The sequence below is a fragment of the Triturus cristatus genome, chromosome 6, assembly GCF_964204655.1.
Source record: "Triturus cristatus chromosome 6, aTriCri1.1, whole genome shotgun sequence".
NCBI lineage: Eukaryota > Metazoa > Chordata > Amphibia > Caudata > Salamandridae > Triturus > Triturus cristatus.
In genome coordinates, this window is record NC_140589.1 from 111726927 (window position 1) to 111749848 (window position 22922).

Below are 22922 nucleotides of genomic sequence, written 5' to 3' on the forward strand. Positions count from 1 at the left end.
TAAAAAAATGTACTGGGATCTGACTTTAATGTCTGCTAACAGTTCTGGTCCAAACGCTAAGTTGACTGATCGCTTCCTCGATATTAAACCCTTACCATCTTGTGAAGCCTACTGGGATATTATAGAAAGGGTCTCCGATAGAAAATTGTATTTTCAGTTTAGAATTGGGACTCTCCCTGTAAAAGCGTTCACCTCTAAATGGTCACCTATCCAGGACAACAAGTGTCACTGTTGTACAGATCTGATTAAGGACATTTGTCATCTGCTGTTCGTATGTCCTCTGTACACTAGCCCCCGACGTAAGTGGTTAAAACCAGTGTGCACAAATATGGGGACACGTAGTTGTAAAGAGGCCTTAAGAATACTCGAATCAGACTGTACACCTTGTATGGCAATTGCTGTCGCAAAATTTTTAGGGTGGGCCTGGATTATACGCTTTCGCACTTTAAAGCCTTCAGAACCTATCAATGAACCTCTGACACCGATTAATGTATAATGATAAATTTTATGAATCATGTTTATATCTGAAATGTTTTAATTTATTGTTGTTGATAGTTTTAACTTTGTAATCGACAGCATCATGGTTTAATGAGTTTTTTTAATAATAATGATTTTTATCTAGTAGTATTTATAGTATGGGTTAGGATGTTTACATGCTTTTATGACTTGCTGTCGAATAAAGCTTTGAAAACCGGTTGTGAAGTCTGACTTTCCTCTTCCATATCAAATAGGGTGAGGGAGGTTTGGACGAGAGGTTTTGTAGTTTTTATTACTGTTTTTAGACCATATTGTTGGCAGCTGTCAAAGGCAAGAAAGAGAACTGCACGATCCTCGAGTTTTAGGGGGCTTTCTACTAGCCGAGTGGATGCAGTCATGAAACCTCTTCTAACACCCTTAAGCTAAACATACATGTACGACAGATGGACATATTCTGTAATCATGGTCAGGCGACATGTCCCTTTTACCCTTTACACAAACAAAATTTGAAAACTATTTCTGCTAAAAAAAATATATCAGTAACTACAGTGCCCTCTAGTGGACAACAAAATCAAAAGACGAACACTGCAGTTTTCCGTGCACTTCGCCTCAGAGGTCCGTCCCGTTCACAGAAACGTTCTTCCACGTCACTCATTCTGATTTTTAGGAACATTCAAAAGTTCGGGGATAATCAGTGTGTGCCCAAGAGCATCCCTTTATCTAGCTGAAATGTCTCCTTAAGGTTTTACGAGTCAGACACCATCGTGACGAGACGAAACACACATCCAGGAAGTGAGAACGAATGACACTTGCATTAAAAACAAGTAAAGGTACGTTCTCAAGTGGAAACTCGTTTGCCAAGAGTGCCCTGTTGAGAAAGTATTCATAATACATCAAAAATAGTGTTTTTGGATCATAACAGTTTGAGGAGCATGACTGCTGGACATGTGAAAAGTGGACATTTCTGGATGACTAGCACTACATCCAAATAGACTTGACAGCAGTTTTAGAAGTTGAGCCATCGCAGGGCTCGAATAGATCACACTACCGCAACACAGTATTCCACGCAGCATTCAAAAACAGACCTGGAATCTCTCTAAAAAAAAAACAAGCATTTGCAATGCTATAGGCCTCGCATTTACTAGAGTTTGAGCTATTGGCATTCTAAATCACAAAGCCTTTTATTTATGTGTTTTGAAAACGTACAAGCAGTGCGTTAACACCCACTTGTACTTCTAGTACTTGCTTACGAGAAGCAAGGCTAGCAGCAACTATGCCTCTTTTGCTGCCAGCATTGCTTCTCGTAAGCAAGGACTAGAAGTACAGAGTGGGTGTTTACACACCGCTTGAAGGGTTTTTTAACACATAAATAAAAGGCATTGCATTTAGAATACCAATAGTTCAAACTCTCGCAAATGCGAGAATCTGGGAGCGAGAGGCTATAGTTCACCAAGGAATGTTCATCAGGAAGAGGTGAGAGAAAGATGGATGAATTGAGAAAGCACTAGATGGCCTTGCAGCGCTAGTGCCAATGCTGGTTTTAGCATATTCATGCCGTCCTAATGCAATGACTCCGGGCCTCAATGAAGCCTTGGGAATCAAAGGGCTCGTAAGGAATCCTTTTATATGGAAATTCGGTCGGTAGGCAGATGGAAAACAGCAGGAGAGAGTGCAAAAGGAGCTGGGGAGAAGGGGCCTACGAGTAGGGGCGCTGGCTGCACGGGAGCGGCCGGGAGACAGGCAGGCATGGTGGTGTGAGCCGTGGGGAGCATGCTGGTGCCATGTCCCTGGATACGGACGACCTTCCAGGTTGCAGTGAGCAGCATCTGTAATGAACACGATGCTTGGGGTGATCCACACACACAACACCAAGTTTTCCATGCAGGTCACACGCCAACCATTCACTGTCATGAAAGCGAGCGCACACGAACCATGTTACAAAAAGGGGGGAGGGAGATGCGAGCAGAGCATATGGTGAGCACTTTCGTGGCTGCTTTGATGTTCTCAGTGGCCGCGCGGCTCACTGAGAACACCAAAGCGGCCACGAAAGTGATCAGGCAGGCTGACGAATGGTGCGCGCGCCCGGCGCACATGCACTGTATTTGGAGGCCGGAAAAGCACTAGTTTGCACTTTCAAACCCCCGTTTACTAAAGCTCTTGCCAGGCGAGACCTAACAAGCGCTCACCATGACGTTTTCGTTTAGCTTTTTCTGCCGTGGCCTCGCCTGCTAAAAGGTTTCTTATCTTTATGGGGCCATGTGTTTGGCCCCATAAAGATAAGAAACCTTTTACTTCAGAAGGAAGGCAGGAGAGGCCGTCCAAGTGGGACGGCAGAAAAAGCCAAGCAAATACGTCATCACCAACTCTATTCCAATGGCTGGCCACCGTTTACCATAAACGGTGACGCCAGCCAATGGAAAAGAGGGGCGGGGCTTAAAGCCCTTTACCAAAAATACCCGTAAACATTAAGTCTCGCCAGCGAGACTACGCATGCGCCCAGCCTACGCCAGCCGAGACCTAACTAGAACACCATGGGGCCTCAACATTAGTGAGGATTTGTATAATTACTTATAAATTACGTATAAATGAACTGTTGTTGTACCTGTAGGTTTTGTCCATCCCCCTTTTGTACTTTACACACTATGACTTCTCAAGGTGCCGAAGTGTCCCAGCTGATACCTTCCTACATATTTGTCTCCATTTTTTCACAGTTTGTTTGTACACTTTCGCCTGATCCGGGCACTTACGTCTCACTTTATATGAATCATCATGCAAACATACAATCGTACACCTGTGTTCAAGCATTTGAGCAGTTCTACCCTCCACTCTTTGCGTTTAGAAGTTATGGTGATTGAATGGTTCAATGTGTGTTTGACCACAAATAGTGACTCTACAATAGCCTTTTGGCTTTACCGTGTACTGTCTGTCCACGAAGGTCTTCACGTTTACCACATACTTGTGGGAAATGTGGGCTCTTGCTTTTTCTACATTCTGTCCATTTGGACTACCATTTATGCCCTTTTTGTGTCAGCATTTTGTGTTATATATTATTTGCATTTATATTCAGCCTTTTTATTACACTAAACTTCACATTTACACTGTTCTATTAATTCACGGGCCTCAGCAGTTTCTTCAGGAGCACTTTCTCTTTTAACTCGACACTAGACACAACCAGCGCCTCAACTTACCTTGGGCAATCACATCACATCATACTGGCTGGCCTGTTTACTTTTACTCATCAGCTTTTAGAACGACAGGCACATATAGCTGTCGTGCATCACATGAAGCATAAATAGTGTTATCAGATTGATTGATCGGTACGTAAGTTGCATGTTTTTTTGGAACATCTAGTCACATGTATGTGGGGAACATATCTTGTGGACATATTCTTGCTGTTGTGTGTTTCAATCTGTCGAAGTACATCCCTATGTTCTGACTTAGTAATCAGGTATCATTATTAGATTGTGAGCATGTATCTTGTTTATACCATTAATACATTGTTGCCTGTTTTAACCAATGAGATTTCCTAATTTATCGCGCTATGCAGTTATTGGATATTTAGAAACACAGAACATGTGGTCTTCATTATTTACTGTAACTATAATGAACAGCAAATGTCTCTTTCAGTCATGTGATTACTGCTTCTGTCCATTCATGTGGCCATCTCGTGAGTCTTTCCATTCTATCTATGACTAGGTGGTCATCACCATGTGGTTTACTGCCTAGGGGGCAAGCTCTACTGACTTTGTCAATGCCTATTCTCTGTGCTGCTAGGTTTGAAACTAAACTTATTTTGCCCATAGCTAGGATATATAGAGCCAATCACATGGCAATTAGGGTTATGGTGTAGGAGGTTGTGCAAACACCACACCATTACAATTAAATGAAAACAGATTTCTGAGGAATGTACTCTGTCTTAAGTTATCAAATTCCTCACATATAAGATGCGCCGGGAGACCTTTATGTCATCTGTAGAAGGCATTTTACGGGTTACTCCCCTGACCTTATTGAAGTCTCTAGGAACAAAATTGTAAGCGGGTTCCAGCCTTAATTTAAGTAACAACTGTAACAAACAGGGGTACCCCTTCTTCATTACCTCGTCCTTAGTGGCCGTATGAAGAAGCAGAGCTTGGTTTCGAAAAGCCTTTCTAGCTCGTAACACTGCAAAACAGGAAGTAATTGAACGTTCAATCGTTTGACAGAACCTATATCCCAAAGGAAATGCCTTTGGGGTGGGGGGGGGGGGGGGGGTATGGTGCATGTGAAAAATGTACTAATTCAGATTTATGCTTTGATTTAATAAGTAATATGCAATGTTGTCCCCTAGAAATGTCCTCAGTGGAGCTTACATAACCCTTTGTGCTTAATAAAAGCGCCTTTTGTGTTACTCTGCAGTTCGTCAGTGGTCCTAGACATAATGACATTCATGCCACACGAGGGAAAATTAATGTGACGGAATAAAACATGGTTTTTACAAGAATTCTCGAAATAAATGAACATTAATAAATGTCAATACTACAGTGCAGATGTCTAATTTCATGTGACTTCTACAGTACACCTTAACTGAATTGAGAAAAGCCTACTAAGTAACTTACAGAATCCATTCTGAAATCACTGTGCAGAAGAAAACAACTGGGACGGTGCCATAATGCGTTTATTGTGCTTTTACCGAACTATATTGATTGAACTCCATGTGCTCTGGTAATGGTGAAATACGTTTGAAACTGATGTATGTGATGTTTGAAGGGTAATACTATTTTTGAGGAAGGGCAGGGGCATAATGTCCTTCAACTCGAGCATTCTCTCATGAATCCATGACTCCACTCTACTCTTAAGAGTTGTTACACTTTGCACACCTACGTATATATGAACGGGGTTTCTTTCAAGAAAAGGTTTTAAATAAGGCTGCAATATATTTTATTTGATAACATTAAATTCTAGGATTATCTGCTTTGAGATAGGGAGGTTTTTGAGTATGTGCCCTCCCATCCTAGACCCTAGATGGAACTTGTTCCTAAGACGTTGCAGAGCATTAATAAAGATCATGCTCTGATTACTTTTCTTTGGCCAGTTCCCACAAATCTCACACAGACCGCTTTCTTAATAGCCTTGCCTTGTGTTGTCCACTGTCTAGTTTCAACTCTGGTAATCAACTCACCCTGGAACATAGCTGAGAATATTATGAATACCTCTTATAACTTCAGTAACTGGGTTGAACTTGGCTTATCACCCATGCTTCTGTTAAATCCTTTATATTTTATTGCGCTACTCCTTCTGCCCCGTGGTTCTTTGAGAAACAATGGGAAAGGTGATTCTGCAAATCTTTAGAAAGAATCACAAGACATAATTGTGTAAAAGAAAATAGGAGACGCCATTAGTGAACAATTATTGTGTAGTTAATTAAAACCATTACAATTGTAACTTAAAATAATCAGTGTGACAAACTTTCCTATTTACATTTTCAATGTCTTAAAAGATGAAAAAAAAATCATTTGATCTACTTACATAACTTGAACCTAGTGTATTAGATGCCAAATCAGCACAATTTATTACAGGTTGTAAAAAAGTCAGCTGGCTGCTTCCCAGTGATGGTGTGGAAACTCTTGGTCCAAACAAATAATTGTTCAATTCTTTGCGCTAGTCTGAAAAATTGGCGGTATACGTCTAAAACCCAAGATGAAAGTGAAATATATGCAAGTTAATACTGGTTAATGATCATCCTCAATTTCGTAGTTAAAACTTTGTGTGCAAAATACAAATGTGCATATCACTTTGAAGATGGCACTATCTTAAAACAGCTTGGCACTAAACGCATTAAGACCTGAGGAAAAGTGTGCAATGAGCCCTTTTCAATCACCACCTCGTTAATAATTGTGTGCAAAATATGCAAATTTAATATGACGGTCATGTAATAAACACTAAGGTAAGCACTATTTGTTTGATTTTTGTAGTAATGTGCTGACTTTTTGCAGAAATTTAGCTGCCCTGCATGAGGTCTGTAATGACTGGCAGTTTAATAATGCCATTACGGCCGGTCTACATGATCTCACTTGAAGAGTACGGTAAGCACGGAGTAGAAAAGGCCGTCTCTAGTTGTTCACAGCTGGGCAGATACACAAAGTGTAGGAGTGTCTCTTCCGCCTGTTCGCAGAGTCTGCACTGGGTGGTCGGCCATGTTTGATTCCATTTTGGGACCTGATATTTTGAGCAAAAGGCTCCGAGTCGAATCAACAGTAGAAAATGCTGAACAGTTGGAGTTGTGTTGGACAAGATACAGCAGTGGTGACCGGATCTCGTATGAAGATAAAACCATCCAGCCGTGCTTTGTCCAATAGCCAGACTTTTTGTTTTGCCACATTATTTGCTATTTTTTTAATGCAGAAAAGCTATAGTTTGTATCCCAGGCTTCATGCAGGTTAAGCGGAAGTAACATGTGTTCAAGAGCTGTTGGCCAGTCTTTCTTTCTTTTTGGCTGGTTCTTCAGTTCTGTCCAGCAATGCTTCAGGAAGGATTCTTCTTGGGCTACTCTTAGTTTCCAGCACAATTTTAATAATGCTGCTTGCCTTTCTGGGAATTGATTTAATAACCCAAATTCCAAGCGAAATTGTACCTGAGATGTAAATTGTGGAATCTGAAACATTTGTTTGAATAGGCCGGATTGTTGGAGATTCAGAAAATTTGCATCTTGGCCCCTAAATAATTTGGAACCGTAGGTAAGGGTTGGAAGAAAGTTGGCAGCAATGACTTTCAGTAAGTGGGAGTTTGATGGACACTTTAGTTTCTGATTTAGGGTGTTTTAGTGCGAAGCGTAATTTATTTGCCTGTGCTCTTCTTTTAATTAGATGTTCTTTAAAGTGTGAATCTTGAATCTACAACCCCTCCCAGATATTTGTGGGAGGCACTCAGCTCTATGTTGTTCCCTGCTGTATGCCACTTATGTTTTTTAGGTCTCGCCTAGTGTTGCAGCGTATGCGCTGCTCGCTTGGCGAGATTTATTGTGAAGGAGGACTTTGAGAAGAAAGCTTGAAGCTCCCACCCCTCATTTCCATTGGCTGGAGTCACCGTTTATGCTAAACGGTGGTCTGCCATTGGAAATGAGGGTTTTTATGGTGACCTCCTTTTGTTTCCGATCCGGACTGGGTCGCCTGCTTTGCTGCTGTCGCAAAGCACTTACTTATCTTTATGGGGCCATGTGTTTCTAATTACCTTGGAGGAGTGGCGGCAGTGGGTGCCTCCACGCTAATTAGAAACACATGGCCCCATAAAGCTAAGAGATCGATGCTTGTTATTTGTTGCTCCTCTGTAGCTGTAACTTGTTCTCATGGGCTTCCCGTGCACTAGGTCGCTCTGGGGTTCTGGACTGAGCTCCGAAGCTGTGCCGCGTTGCCTGCCCCACTCAATGCCAGTCCTATCACATTTCAGATGCTTGTGTTTTTTAGGTCATGGCAGTCCCAGATGAACGGATGCCTTCAAGCATGCGGCATCAGTTTTAGGCAAAGCTGCTGAAGGTGTGCTGCAGGCTACAGTGAAACAAAAACATCAGAGAGACTTGTGTCTTCTTAGCTTGCAGAATCAGCAGCCATAAGCTTAAAGTTTCATGTGACACCTCAGCCCCGAAGAGAGGCGGGAAGGAGTCCGACACAAAAGAGTGTCCAGTCCAACAACCACCAGCATTGACACTAGTTGTCACGGGGAATTATTATTGAGGGATGTGTCATGGCGCACAGGGAGCAGAGCAGTAGTGTTTCCCTGTGTGTTTGGTATTACGGACATGGCAGCTCTGCTCGGCTCACCGCTGCTCGGCTCACCGCTGCGTGGCTGCAGTACATTTTCAATTTTTTAGTACCCCACTGGGCGTTGAGAGCTAAAACTTTTTTTTTTTATTGCGCTGGAGGTGTATGCCACATCCGCCTCTCACCTCAAATCGGTCTTTTTGTTGTCTTTGTGTACTTGAGCACGTGTCGTGTTACAGGTCTATGGTGGGTATGCCGGCCTGTCCTCGGTGATTCAGTCGTACACTGCCATCAGCAAGACTCTGTTTAATGGCGCTGTGCGTCTTAATCTCTGTCTGTCCAGCTGCAGATTTCACTGTGGCGTTACAACCAGAACTGCATAGTTTTGAATTTGAGAACCATGATTGAATCTCTGCATGCTCAAAATCCTGTTATTCTGGGAACATCACTTCTCCCCGTGCCTCAAAACATGAATGTGATCTTGTGTAATTTAACCGGTGCTCATGCACAGTGATCCAATATTTTTGGATGGAGTTCGCACTGTATAAAACTGCAATAAACGCTACTCCATCATGGTTTTACATTTGTTTTCATCTTGTTGGTTGGCCTGCTGGGGTTGCCTTCCTTCCTGGCTAATCTTGCTTGTAGTAGCGTGTGCAGAGCTCTGGGCCTCTGTGTGAACTGACCTGCACCAAAACTGACTCCGTGTCACTGTTAGTTGTCCCAGTCCCCCACAGATGCAGGGGCACAGCCGGCTACGGCATGCTTTTACTGACAGTGTTGTGTGTGCTGCGAGATCACAAGTGCGTCAGGAGCCGTGGTCCCTTCTGGGTTCCATCCTCCTACGGGTAAGAGCCAGGGCTTTAAGTGGGCCGGGCCCTGACTGTGCTCTGCACTGGCAGTTCTATAAAGCAGTTGCCAAACCGGGTTTCTATCGGACTCTTCATTTTTGCCCTCGGGGGTGAAAAAAAAAGAAACTTACCTCTGCAGCAGTGCCACTCGTCACTGATTTCGAGATAATTTCAAGGAGACTCGTTCTAGTTCTTTCAGTCTCATCTTTTCAGAACGGAAGAATTTTCAATGTTGTATACAAGGAAGCCATATTGATTGCTGACTTATCCTACACAAACAACAACCATTGGCAAAGCCAATAGCCCTGGCTTGTTATAGTTGTAATGTTACTTGCTTTATCAGTATTATATGTCTGCAATGACAGAGATGCAAAATACAAGTTGGGCGGCACACCGTGCTTAGCACAGATTTGTAGCATTATGATTATTTACCACCAGGGTTAACTTAGCATTGTTATGCCCCCAAATCTACTGGTACACGAAGATCTGTGTAGGTTTCTTTACCTCCGTGTTTTAATGAAGTGGGTCCCCCTAGTGCTCACGATGTTATCCCAACCACCCACCCCCATTATCAAACAAGCATTTGCAATGCAATAGGTCTCGCATTTACGCAAGTTTAAGCTATTGGTATTGTAAATGACAATGCCTTTTATTTATGTTTTAAAAACAAAAACACTAATAAAAGGCATTGTTATTTGCAATGTCAATAGCTCAAACCCGCGTAAATGCGAGACCTATTGCATTGCAAATGCTTGTTTCTATGGGTATTCGCTGAAAAACAGATGGCATTGGTTTTGTTGTAATCTAGCGATAGACCGAGCTCCTCTGTGTATTCCAACAGCTTCGTGATCAGGCGCTGTAAACCTACTGGGGTCTGGCTACATAGGACAATGTCATCTGCATACTGCAGGCTTCTGACTTGGCGGTGAGCTAGCTTTGGAGGGTCACTTTGGACTTCTGTGAGCCTTTTATCTAGATCTGCGGTAAATATATTAAAAGGGCTGTGAGCCTTTTATCTAGATCTGCAGTAAATATATTAAAAGGGCTGGGGGCTAGCACACACCCTTGCTTTAGGCCTATGTGCGTTGGTATCCTTGCTGTGGTTCTTTCCCAGTTTCCTAATTTTATCTGGACCCAAGTGGCTGAGTACAGATTGACTATGGCCCTTAAAAGCCGTGGTGGGATGCCCCATTTTGCCATGGTAGTTCTCTGGGTACTGTGTCGAACGCTGCTTTCAGATCGACAAAACATGTGTACAATTTGATGGACTTTTTTGACAAGGAGATTCAGGGCCAAAAGGTGACGCATTGTACTTGTGCCAGGTCTGAAGCCTGTTTGTGAAATTGGAAGAATCTTGCTGGAGGTGACCTATTCTTCGAGACCTATAAGGAGATTTGACGCATATAGTTTGGCTTCTACATCAACGAGCGCAATTAATCTATAATTCGCTGGGTCGGATCTAGAGCCAGCTTTAAAAATTGGGTGGAGAACACTGCCTCACCGTGATACTGGTATGCTGTTTGATTGGAAAGCGTAATTGAACAGCGGTGTGAGAAATTCAGCCCAGAAATATTTATCTTGTTTAAAAAGCTGATTTGGCAAGTCATTCGGGCCTGGGGCTCCACTAGATCTGAGTTTTTTTTTTTTTAGGACTGTCTCAACTTTGTTGGTTCAAATCCAATTGCCCTTGGACACAGTTTCTGCATGGTCGTTATTCAAGTGGTACAGGGCATGCAGATGTTTATCCGTGGCTACATGTTTGATATAATTGAACTCGATTTCTGCATGATAATTTTTCGGTTGGAGCTTGGCATACTGATGTGTTTCCACAGCAGCATGTTTGTTGTTTTGACTCAGATGGGCTATCCAATCTGCCTCAAGGATGTTTGCATTATGATGATGGAAGGAGCCATTTGCTATATTATTTATTTCTGCCCAGAACGTTTTGTTGTTATTTGATTTGCTTGTCTGCAGCAGCTTTAGCCACATTTTTGTTTGTGATTTCTTTGCAATCCATACTTCCTGTTTGTATTTCCGCGCAATCCATACTTCCTGTTTGTATTTCCGCCTTAACTGATAGATTTGATAATTTGCACCTTCGCGTATTATTGGGGCGTTATCACGTAGTCTTCTTGTTTCCCTGTTGAATGACCTTTTTTTCCCCCCTGCTAACCAGACTCTGGTGGTGTTTTCCTGGGTCTATTTTCATAGTGCTTGTGTGCTGAAAATGTGAAAATAAGCATCATTATCATATTTTCCCATTTTGTCCATGGGTGTTGCATATTTTGTGCTAGTTTGTTCGCCGTGAGGTTTTTTTAATGAAATTCATTAATACATTGGGATTTTTGCCGTACCACGCCAGACTTTTTAGATTGTACGGGCTAGGAACTTCCAGCAGGCATCCCCTTGCACATAGTGCTGTAGGGGCCTTGTCCCAGGTGTACAGGTGTGTACGACGATAGTAGATGCGGTGTAGTACCTTAAGTTGTACCAGCCTAAATCTGGATCTAATCACGATCTCTCTTGTGCTCTGAATTGCCTCCTGCCACTCCTTGTCGTCTATGCTGTCCAGGTCTTTAACCCATGCCTCTCTAAGTGTCGTTAAGGGGTCGGTATATTATTTATCAATTTACCAAAAATCGTGGAGGTCGCTGTCTTGAGAATGGGGTGTTATAGCAGCCTATCCTCTAGCGGGGAATAGTGTGGGACCGAGGCGCCACTGTGTACGTTGGTGCGGAGTGCATGTGTTAGTCTCAAATTATGGTATCTCTGGGTCTGCTGTAGGCTGTATTCCCGTTGGAGCTCCTCAAAAGTAAAGGGTGCATCACCTTTCCAGACATCTCCCAAGTACTCAATTCCTATCAGTTTCCATCCCTTGAAGTCCGTGAGGGGAGCTACTTCGCTTAAAGGAACATCCACCCACAGCGGAGTTCGGCTAGTCAGTTTCCCTGTCCAGCCAAGTAGTTTATTGTCCTCCCTCCAGCACTGTATCACCACATGGTATGTACTGGTCACTCAGAACGTGATTTCTGGAAGTAGAGCAGAGGCTCGCAGGTTCCACCCGGCATGACTGCCTTATCTGCTCTGTAAGCCGGCTCCTCAACTTCTGTATATACTCAGTCATTCACGACCTGGAGCTGCGAGGCCCAGTAGTATATAGCCTGACGTCAGGAATCACCAGGCCACCATCGTACACTCTCTTCTGTAGCTTATGAAGCGCAATTTTAGGAGAACCTCCCTGCCATAACAACGTTCTGACCACCTGTCGGGGGACAGGATACGGGGTGTTTTGAAGAACATAGAGGAGACGCGGCACTGCCATCATTTTAAACAGGGACGCTCTACCCATAAGCGAAAGCGACATAGAACGCCAATGGCTGACATCCGTGCTAATTCGGCGCATCTGAGGCCTGAGGTTCTTTTCCATAAATTCCCCATGATCTCGCAAAACGTGGATACCCAGATATTTGAAACCCTCCGACATGACCAGGGCAGGGCAACGCACTGGAACCCTGGGGGGCTGGGGAGGGGTCCAGACAATGGAAAGAATGATCACCGACTTGGACCAATTAATATTGTAGCCCGAATAGCTACCAAAGAGCTCGAAGATGTGAAGTACTCGCGCCATGGAATGGTAGGGTCGTGCAAGGTATAGGACTATATAGTCCGCATAGAGCGAAATTCGCTCCTCCCACCCCCATGGCGCTCTTCTACCCGATCATCGGGTCTCCCCTAATCCAGTGGCTGTAGCGCGAGGGCAAACGGCTGCAGGGACAGGGGGCACCCCTGTCTAGTGCCTCTCCGCAAGGGAAATGAGTGTGACAGTGCCCCATTAACTCGCACTCGAGCTGTGGGAGCCTCCTATAGTAGCCTTACCCAGCCGCAAAATTTGGGACCGAAACCCAACCGCCGAAGTACCAAGAACAAATGGGGCCACTCGCTGCTATGGAACGCCATTGACGCGTCCAGCACCATCCATGCCGTCTGTTGGTGTGTCGGATCGCTCGTCATGTGGAGTATACCATACAATCTCTTAAGATTGTGCTGGGTGCTTCTGCAGTGCATAAAGCCCGATTGATCTACACTGACCAGTTCCGCGATAACGGACACCAGCCTGTCTGCAAGAGCCTTGGCTAGAACCTTGACTTCCACATTTAATAGAGAAATAGGACTGTACGAGCTACATTGATCTGGTGGCTTCCTGGCTTTTTTAAATTACCACTATCGTAGACGCCCGTTGGTCGAAAAGGAACCCGCCCGTTTTCAAGTGCCTCAGTCAACATGTTCCCTATTAGTGGTATTGTGATCGAGGCCTGTCCTTTATATATCTTCACTGATACCATTCGGTCCCGGTGCCTGCCCTGATTTCAAAGACCCCAGGGCGCCACCTAGCTCTTTGTCCGTGCGGTCGGCTTCTAGTGCTTCATGCGCTTTCGCAGTCATTTTCCGACCTTGTGCATACTGGCGCATAGACTCGCTCAAAGTGCGTAGCAAATGCTTCTGCTATTTCGTTACTGGTTGTTTTCAGTGCTCCCGTTGGATCACAAACCCCAGTCACCCAGGATCGCTCCCCGTCTCGTTTTTCCAACCACGCAAGGAGCTTTAATGCCTTATCTCCCACATCGTACAAGTAGGGTTGCGTCGTCAGGGCATATGCCCTTGCCTCGCTGTCTGCCAGGGCTTGCAGGTCCTTCTGTCGCAGTGGTAGCCTAAGTCGCAGGTCAGCACTAGTTGCTACTGCATTACCTCCAACTGGTGAATTTCTTGCTCAAGCAGCCGAGTTTGTAGAGATTCCTCCTACTTCTGGGCCCCGATCTGTGCCTGTCCCCTCAGCACCGTCTTGTAGGCCTCTGATAGGGTAATGTGCGAGTCTACGGCTCCCCTGTTTTCTTTGAAGTAAAGGTCCGAGCTCTCAAAGTTTATCCCTAAGCGCTGGGTCCCGCAGGCGCCAGAGGTCAATTCTCTGGAATGCAGCTCTCTCTAAAAGGGCCCTTAATAGTGACACATACCGGGGAAGGTCTGAAATGGCCCTAGTCATATGCTTGGGTTGAAGAAATCACTCACCCTGTCATTACGTGTGAAAACAATTGGTCGATCCTAGAAAAGGAGTCGTGTCGTGCAGAATAGTAAGTATAGTGTCTTAGCATTGGATTGTGAGCCCGCTATAGGTCCTCAATACCCATGGCCATGAAAAAGTCTGCCAGGCCAGACTCTTGTTGTCAGCCCGTATGAGAGCCAGACGGGTCAAGTTCCGGGTTCATAACTGTGTTTGTATCTCCACCAATCGGGAGCGTGCCCAAAGGCAGGTCTATCGGGAACGAGCTTAACTTCGGGAAAACACAGTGTGAAGACCCCGGGGTATATAGCATGATCACAGTACTAGCAGTCTCCCCTCCCAGTTACCCGCTGCCGCCACAAAGCAGCCTGCGTCATCCGTCCAAGTGTCTGTGATAACTAGGGGTAGCGTGTTGTGTATCAGGATACCCACCCCACTAGCCCCGGACGAGTACCCAGAGTGAGCCACCAACCTGTACCCAAAGCGATCTAGTGCCTAACATTTGCTCCCTCTTAAGTGTGATTCCTGGATCAATGCAACATCTGGGGAATGCCTCTTGACATGCTGCAGGACTAATGTACGCCTAATCTTGTTCCCCAGACCATTCACATTCCAGGTCCATACCTGCATGCTAGCTAGTTCTTCCATAGCCTCCGGCAGGGTGAGTAGTAATGGAATGTTCCCTCGCCATTCGTGTTCTCCTCATGGTATCCTCCTGTAAATGCTGGCTATCTTGGTATTGAGCACGATTCCCATCCCCACCAAACAAATCAAACCATGTACCCAACTCCCCCCTCCCAGCAACCCTGCTGGGTGAGCCTCAACATGCAGAGTGCCAGTCGCCCGAACAGTTTGTGGGAAGCTGTGAGCCAGCCTCCAGCATGAAGTGCAAATTGCTTGCTAAGGAATAGTGTCAAGCTCATACAAAATAATATAATACCCTCCATACTCATTAAAATATGAGTGGCCGGTCTGGTCTTAGCAGAATGAGTCTGGGTGGGGGGGGGGCCCTTGCATCACGGAAGTCCGTTCAGCAGCCCATGTCCCTATACAGGGAGCCCTGTCTCACATGGCACCACCCCCCAGCCCCGACCTGCACTCCACAGAGATTACATTGAGGACAAGTTCAGTCCAAAGGACTAAGGTATTGTCCCACAGGTCACTTATCTGTCCGCTGTCGTTGCGCTTGGTCACTGGATGTCCAGTCAGCCTCTTTCTCCTCCACAATGTGGCCACTCTCCGCCATCACTCGATTTTTTGCGACTAACAGTACGCCAGCCCTCCAGCCAGTTACTCGCCTCTGCTGGTAAGTCAAAGAAGTATGTCTTCCCTTCGTCCATGATCAGGAGTTTTGCCGGTAAAAGCATCATGTATTTCATGTTTTGCTCACACAGGGCTCTTTTAACAGGATCAAACGTTCACCTCTGGTGCTGGACATGGAGTGTAAAGTCCGGAAAAAACCGGATGATGGCATTCTTGTGCCGCTTGTAGGAAGGCATCCCTGTCACTGAAGTTCAAAATGCAGGCTATAATTGTGAGCGGGGCGCTCCAGGGCAAGACCTGCCTCCCAGGGCCCTGTATGAACGCTCTACTGAAAAAAAGTTTGATAGACGTTCGGGCTTCAAGTGGTTTAAAATCAAATCTTCCAGGAACAAGTCCATGGACGGTCCCTCCATTCCCTCAGGCACTCCCACGACGCAAATATTGTTGCGCCGCGCCCTCCTTTCCTGGTCCTCAAGCCGGGCATAGATGTCTTAAAGATTCTTTGTTAGCGTGGCAACTTGGTCTTCAGGACGTTTAGTTTTGGATTGTAAGCCCCCAATGCCTGTCTCTGCCATGGACACCTTTTCAGAACTTTTCTGAAGGTCAGCTCGCAGGAGGTTCACCTCCTCCATGACGGAGTCTAGCTTCGGCTCCAGGGTCCCCCTCAACTCCCTGATCGCCTTCATAATGTCCTTAAGTTTGGGTCCCGGGTCTGATCTTCTGGGTCCTCCTGTGGACCCCCTCTTGTCGCTCCATCGTCGCGGCCCATGGCTACCGTATATTTATCAATATGATTGGCCTGTCCAGGCCCCAGAGCGTTGTTTCGTCCCATGGTCGCAGTCTGCAGACTGCCAGCCATATTCCCACGTGACAGACGGTGCTCCCATATTGGCTGACACACCTGTGCCCTGTCCTCCACCTCTCCGGAGTGTGGCGCACCCTCTTCAGCGTCTTTGCAGGGTCCCAGGTCCCTCTCCACACTCTGGTGCCTGGAAGGATCGATGCTCCCCGGTGGATTCAGGACACTTCCCACTGCAGTGCCCGCTCTGGACTGCAACCCTCACCATTGGCTTTTGTGAGGCATGCCTAACCGGTCTAGCGCCTACCATTCCATGCAGCTTGCGGTCCCTGCTGCCGGGTTCTGAGGGAGATCTCCAGTGCACCGGTGGGGTGGGGGAGGGGAGCACCCACCTTAATTCCCGGGAAGTATGCTGTTATTTTCTTTATGCGTGTTCCATGCAAGAGTCTTCCCTTGGCCACAATCTCTCTGAGGCGGAGGGCCCCTGCCTGCTCTCCACACTTGTCAGCCGCTTACAGAGCAGGTGCACTCAGGGTCGGGAGTCTCCGCAATGCGTGATGGCCCAGTCATACCGGCCATCATAGGGGACATGATTGTGTCTGTTGCTGCGCGCAGCGAGTGAAGCAGGGAGCAAATGGAGAAATCGTGGGCTCACAGGCCGGAGACTGGGATTTAAGCGGGTACCCCGGCCGCGATGTTACAGACCTGCTGGTTTCCGTGCCCCGAATCCACAGGCAACGCCCTACACACTCCGGTCTGCTCGCGCCGCAGCCCAGCCACTCTCCGGTGGCTGTTTCAAAGTCCCTGGCGGCTGCTCCCTGTACTTCAGCCTCTCACTGACGGCTGCACTGTGGAGAAGTGTAGCTCACTGGTTAGAGGAGGCATACCCTGAAGCAGAGATCAGACCCGGGACCTGGGTTCGATTCCCGACGCGGCAGGGTCCAGAGCCCAATTGTCCACGGACTCGATAATTCTCGCTTCGGTGCCCACTCTAAGCACGAGTTCACACTATGCAGCTCTGGGCAACAAGCCTGCTTAATCTCCACAACGGCCCCCCGCGGCGGGATGCCTGGCTTTCACCTTGGGGATGCCCAGTACGGGTTATCTTACAGGGAAAAACCAGGACGGGTTCCCAATGCAAGCGCCAAGATGCCCGTAGGGTGATAGCTGCGCTCTATAAGTACATCAATCAATCAATCAATCACTGGAATAACTAGGCTGCTTCAGACCCCTGATCGCTGGGGCGGCGCCATCTTGGTTCTGTTGGCTGCTCCCTTCACCTGCCGCTCTCTCGCCTTACACCCTTCAATCTCGGGGTTTGGACACACCGCCAGGCAGCCGCTGATTCTCCGCACAGTCCCCCAGCTTAGTACAATCTTCAGGGTTTAGGATTATGCCGGATTTATTGGGCTTGGACGCTGTTGGCTAGCGCAGCATACTTAGGTGGCGGCCATCTTCATCGGCTGCTAGCCACGCCCCCTTAATTTGCTAAATTGTAACTTCAATCCATGCATGAGTGAACGTTCAACAGTTAAATAAATGTGGAAATATACCATTTTACGGCTCCATTTATTCTCAAAACACAAAATAAATATGGATAAATACCAATAAGATGGCCAAAATATAAATATGGAAAAATACAGACTGAAATGCTAAAAAAATAAATACCTTCTAACCGGGAGCCCTAATTATAACCCTTTTCTTGGTCCGTATCGTGAGATTTTAGATAAGAGACGTAAGCATTGGTGAAATGGGCGGGTTGTGAGGGCAAGGTCCTACTTCGGAATGCGCAGCGGGGAGTGGGCAAGCCGGAACGAGCCCAAGCATGGGAGGGGCTGATGGCGGACTTAACAAGAGTTGGCAGGGAATCGGAGGCTTCCACCCCAGAGAGGATTCGGCTTGTCGAGAACCCCCAGGGACTAGATTAGGGCGGAACAACTCAGTCAGGAGACTGGGAGCGTTCCCCGGCATCGACACACACGAGAGAGGAAGTGGGTCGCAACGGAAGGTCCTGGCTCAGCACCATTACTCACACCTCTCGTGCCAGAGAGCCTACTACTAACTGAACTGAATAGTAGTCGAGGGGAGACAGCAGTGTCGGGGGAGGGGGCGGGTTAAGTTTTGGTTCGTTGTCTTATTGTTGGGGGAAGGGGAGGGGGGATATACCTTACATATATAGCGTACTGCTAGGAGACAGCAATGTGATCATTATAGTTAACGTGTACGAGTGGGGCCAAGCAAGGGTAACGACTAAGACAGTGATTAGGATAGGTTTCTTTTTTCCTGTCTGTTATACACTGACACCCTAAAAGGGTTATGTTTCATGATGTGCAAAAGGCAATAAAAATTTGTTTAAAAAAAGACGTAAGCATAATCTTACATCACATGAACACTAGAAGAAAAAATAACCTTTGAGCTCCGCTGACAAGACACTGAGGTAGGCGGATTGCAGTGTCACTTAGGCAATGGTCCTGATGGCCTCCAGTAAATATTTTGGAGAATATCTGAAATGTACAGATCTGCTGTGGCACTAGTTCTCTCACCCCTGTCCTTGCAGCCGATCTTCCTTCCTCACAGGCTGGTATCACCCTCTCCCACAGCTTCTCATCAAAGTTCACTGTATTCATATGTGGGTTTTTATCAGATTGATTTATTTATTTGTGTGTTTGTACAGTGCTACATGGTGCCTTTGCAGTCTCTTCAGAGTCCCATTGAAAGCTGCAGTGTACAGGTTGGTGAAGATATGGGAGTTAGAATTGTACAACCCTTGTTCGCCCCTTAAATAAAAAGTCTTGAATATGAGAACATAAAGTACAGCTGGTTGTGTTAGACATTGCTAACATTCATGGAACTCAAATGATGGGATGTGTGTTTCCTAGACATTCATCTAGGATAGTTAAGAGCTCCCCAGAATAATTGGGCTTGAAGTGAACATATGCATTTAACTGTCTTAAACAATAGAAATGTTCAACCTAATACTGAAGTTTTGTGTAGGGCTCTCTCTGTTTAATAAGTTCTAAAGTGAACTGAACCTACTGCCTACGACCTGCACCGGTTTTATATCCAGAACCCTACGTATATCTCAACAGAACTGAGCCGAATGTTGTACCGGCAAGCTTTAACTGATTAATGTTCCAAATCGTTTCGCCATAAAGAATAACCTGAATTGTACAACCAGATCCCTGTTAGTGCTAGAGGTTGCCAAGGACCTATCCCTCAATTGTTCAAAGTTGTACAGTAATATTAGAGAGGCAGGGCCCTCTAATAATGGTAAACTGATTTGTTCATTGCTAAATGATAGGCCCCTTAAAGTCTGAGTTGTGTAGGAGAGATGTACTTGTTTGTGGATCTTGGGTTGTGCAGGGATCTCCTTCTAAATCTGTGTTTAGTTGGGCCTTAAACTTGAGCAAAAGGCCTGATGCCAAGGCTGGACTATGTATCGAGATAGTAGGATTACAGCCCTGTAACACTTGAAGGAGTGACTTTCCTGCGTTCCAGTGATCACATATTCCGACGCACACAAGCAACTAACTACATGTAGCAACCTATAAACAAGATAGTAAAACATTTGACAATGGCCCTTAATAACTCCCCAAATAGTATTTGGGAAATTGATGTACCTCTCTTTTTTCCCTGGGTGTGGAGCGTCACCAATATAACCTTTGCCTGTATTTTCTGAGGAGAAATCAGGCAGCCGCTCAACAAGGGCGTCTTGCCCGATCAACAACTCGAAGGCATGTGTTGATTTGGCATGAAATTGTTTTCCAAGACTCTGAATGTAAAATCCAAATTTTATGCATGAATGTGTGTTGGGGGTAAAAGTGGTGCAACAGAGAAGACCCCATTTAAAATTAGTTTAAGACTCCTGCAGAGTAGGCTGAGTTTGGATAACGCAACAGCCCAATGATGTTGACTTGCAGCTGCGATTGGCGAACTCTGCAGGTCTAGTTGGTGTCTTTATCAGGTATGCGCGTTTATTTGCTAGCTTGTTTGTCAATCATGTTATCATTAATGACAAGGCATCCTAAAGCAAACATTGTAACCATACGTATTTACATTTTTCTGCATTGGAAGCACTAACTTTCTTTGAAGTTTCACTACTGTTTGTGACTTTTGGTTTGTCTTCTTATTAGGCTTTGGACGAGTTTAAAGAAAAGAGCCCAATCGCTGCTTCCTGTGGGCTGAAATTGGCAGAGAAATCTCAAACCTCTTTTTTCAGAACTTATGGGCTTCAGCTTTTACAAAATGTTGTCAAGTAAGCATGTTTATCTTGCATGTTTTTGCTGAACTAAATATCAGATCTTCTGCAAGACCATTTACCGTCCATTTACAACTGAAGTTTTTGTAGGTCCATTTTCTTCCACAGATGCAGCTAGTGCAGTCTAAGCTAAACCATTTTGCACAATGGAAGGGGGTAAGGGGGGGGGGGGGGATTTACCTGTCCATTCTTGTGTGTCTACTCTAGTCAAACATCCAAGCTGAACCTTGCATAATTCATCCTCCTTGTTTTCTTTGTCGGCATATTGTAAAATTAAGTTTAGGTATCGTGCTTAGGATTCCAAAAAGTAAAAATATAAGGTGGAAAATAAGATTGGGAAAGAAGACGACTAATTCATCCAGTACCTGTATTTCGTATTCACATTATGAAGCCACAACCAAAGACCACTGATGAATACACCAGAGGCAACCAATATATTATAGCCCAGTGTTTGCCAAACTGTGGGTTTGAACGTCCAGTAAATATATAAAGACGCCTTTAAATTCTGTATATATTGTGTCACATTTCCTGGACTTCAAAGACAGAGGTCAGGTGTTAGTCAGCCAAAGTCTGCTGCTGCCTATATTTTTTTAGGTCTCGCCTAGGCAGCGCTTGTGCTGACTCTTCGAGACATGCTGTATTCAGGTGTGGACTTTAAACGCCGCCTATTTTCCTCCCATCTTTTCAATTGGCTTCTATTACTGTCCTTTGTAAATGGTGGCTTTTGATTTGTGAATAGGCTTAGTAGTCCCTCCTCAGTACCTCCCTCTCTTCTGCTGTTACCTCCCTTGAGGCCAGCCCCTTTTACATGTGTCCTTACTCTAGGTTTTATTACTAGTTAGTGAACACTGTTTAGTTAATCAATTACTTCCTGAAGCAGGCACGACATGTTGTCCGACTTTTGCAACCCGCCCTGGTATGTACTTGCTGTATGAGGCAGGACATGTTATCCCGCTTCTGCAACCCGTGATATTGTAGAGGAGGTAATTTGTCTAAAGTGTGCTTAACTGTGAAATATACAAAGTTATGCTATTTTTTTTTACTATTTAATCTTTTATTAGCGTTCGCGGCACGCTGCGCTTTGGCTTCACAAGTTTAAAGCTAAAGCTCAGCGTGCAGTGATTGCTGCACAAGTAAATAGGAAAAAAAAGCGGCCGACTACTGCATTTCTTTGCTTTAGTAGCAATTGTGGCACGCTGTGCTTTAGCTTTAAAAATCTTAAGCTAAAGCGTGCCGTGCCGCGATTGCTACAAAAGTAAATAAATAGAAAAAAAGGCGGACGGCCACCGCATTTTCTTTCCATTTATTTACTTTTGTTGAAATGGCGGCACGTCTCAATTTACCTTTAAACATTTGAAGCTAAGCAGGCACGATATACTGTTTGGTTTCTGCAAACCACCCTGGATTTTTTGTTTTTGTTTTTAGATTTGTCTTCATGGGCTGTAATTAATTTTTGTGTATGTTTATGCCCCGTTATGCAGTAAACCTAATAAATTATAATATGTTTTGTTAGTGAATGTTTTATTTTATTTGTACTGTAGCACACACAACGTTTTTTAAAAATAATTTTTTTTGGTGCACTAATTCAAACCCCTTAGAAAAGTAAACTTGTTTTTACCAGTGGAACTAGTTTTTCGGTGTCATTATTTGGATATTTAATTTGATCCTGTCCGTTTTTGTTAATTAATTTTATCTTTCCAATTTTGTGTAGCTTCGGTAGCCTTTTAAGTTAATAGCACACACATGCCATTAATTGTTTTAGTTTGCAAAACACTTTGATTAAGCATCCTGTTTGTCGCTTGCATGGGAACGTGTATCATGATAATAAGTGTTGCCATCTTCTGTAGACCACATGCTGTTCCATTTCACCGTTTGTTGCGAAATTCCAGACAATGGTCAAAAGTCTTTCGCTGCTAAACACATCCACCTTCAGCAAAGGAAATGCACTTTACTCTGTTTCTGAGAACGTTTGTGGGGCCCATAGTGCAGCATAACATATTATCATTAATCAAACAGCAGAACAGTTAACATTATTTACAAGCGGTCCTCTTTAATTTTTTTTATGTAACTCTCTAAGTATAAGGTACTTTAGTTCCTAAAATTTGTAACTGACACTCCTTTCACTTCACCGACGCTGATGCAACAAATGCAGGTTGCTATTTGTCAACTGGCAAACAGTCCCCTAGATGCGCTGCTCAAAGTGCTGATCCCAGTGTCCAACTTTTAGTTCTTGATTATCAGCACTTGAAACAGCATAGTAATAAAAGTTCATTTTCCGTTATTGATTCACATAGTTAAACATCCTTTATTAGGTCTCGGCTAGCGAAGGCTGCGCTTGCGCAGTCTCGCTCGCGAGATTTAATGTTTTTAGGTATGGGGCTTGAACCCGCCCCTCTTCTCCATTGGCTGGCTTCCTAAATGGAGGCCAGCCATTGGAGGAGAGGGGCGTCTGTCCGTTTAAGCCCCGTCTTTTTCAGATTCGGTG

The 22922-nt window shown here is 45.1% G+C and overlaps 1 protein-coding gene across 1 annotated transcript in view; it reads left to right on the forward strand.

The window, feature by feature from the left end:
• LOC146816480 (exportin-5-like) overlaps positions 1-22922 on the forward strand; it is a 1728456-nt gene that overhangs the window by 37532 nt on the left and 1668002 nt on the right. The window contains exon 2 of the mRNA XM_085610324.1: positions 20313-20434. Within this exon, the coding sequence (XP_085466450.1) occupies positions 20313-20434 (122 nt within the window). The remainder of the gene's footprint in view (positions 1-20312; positions 20435-22922) is intronic.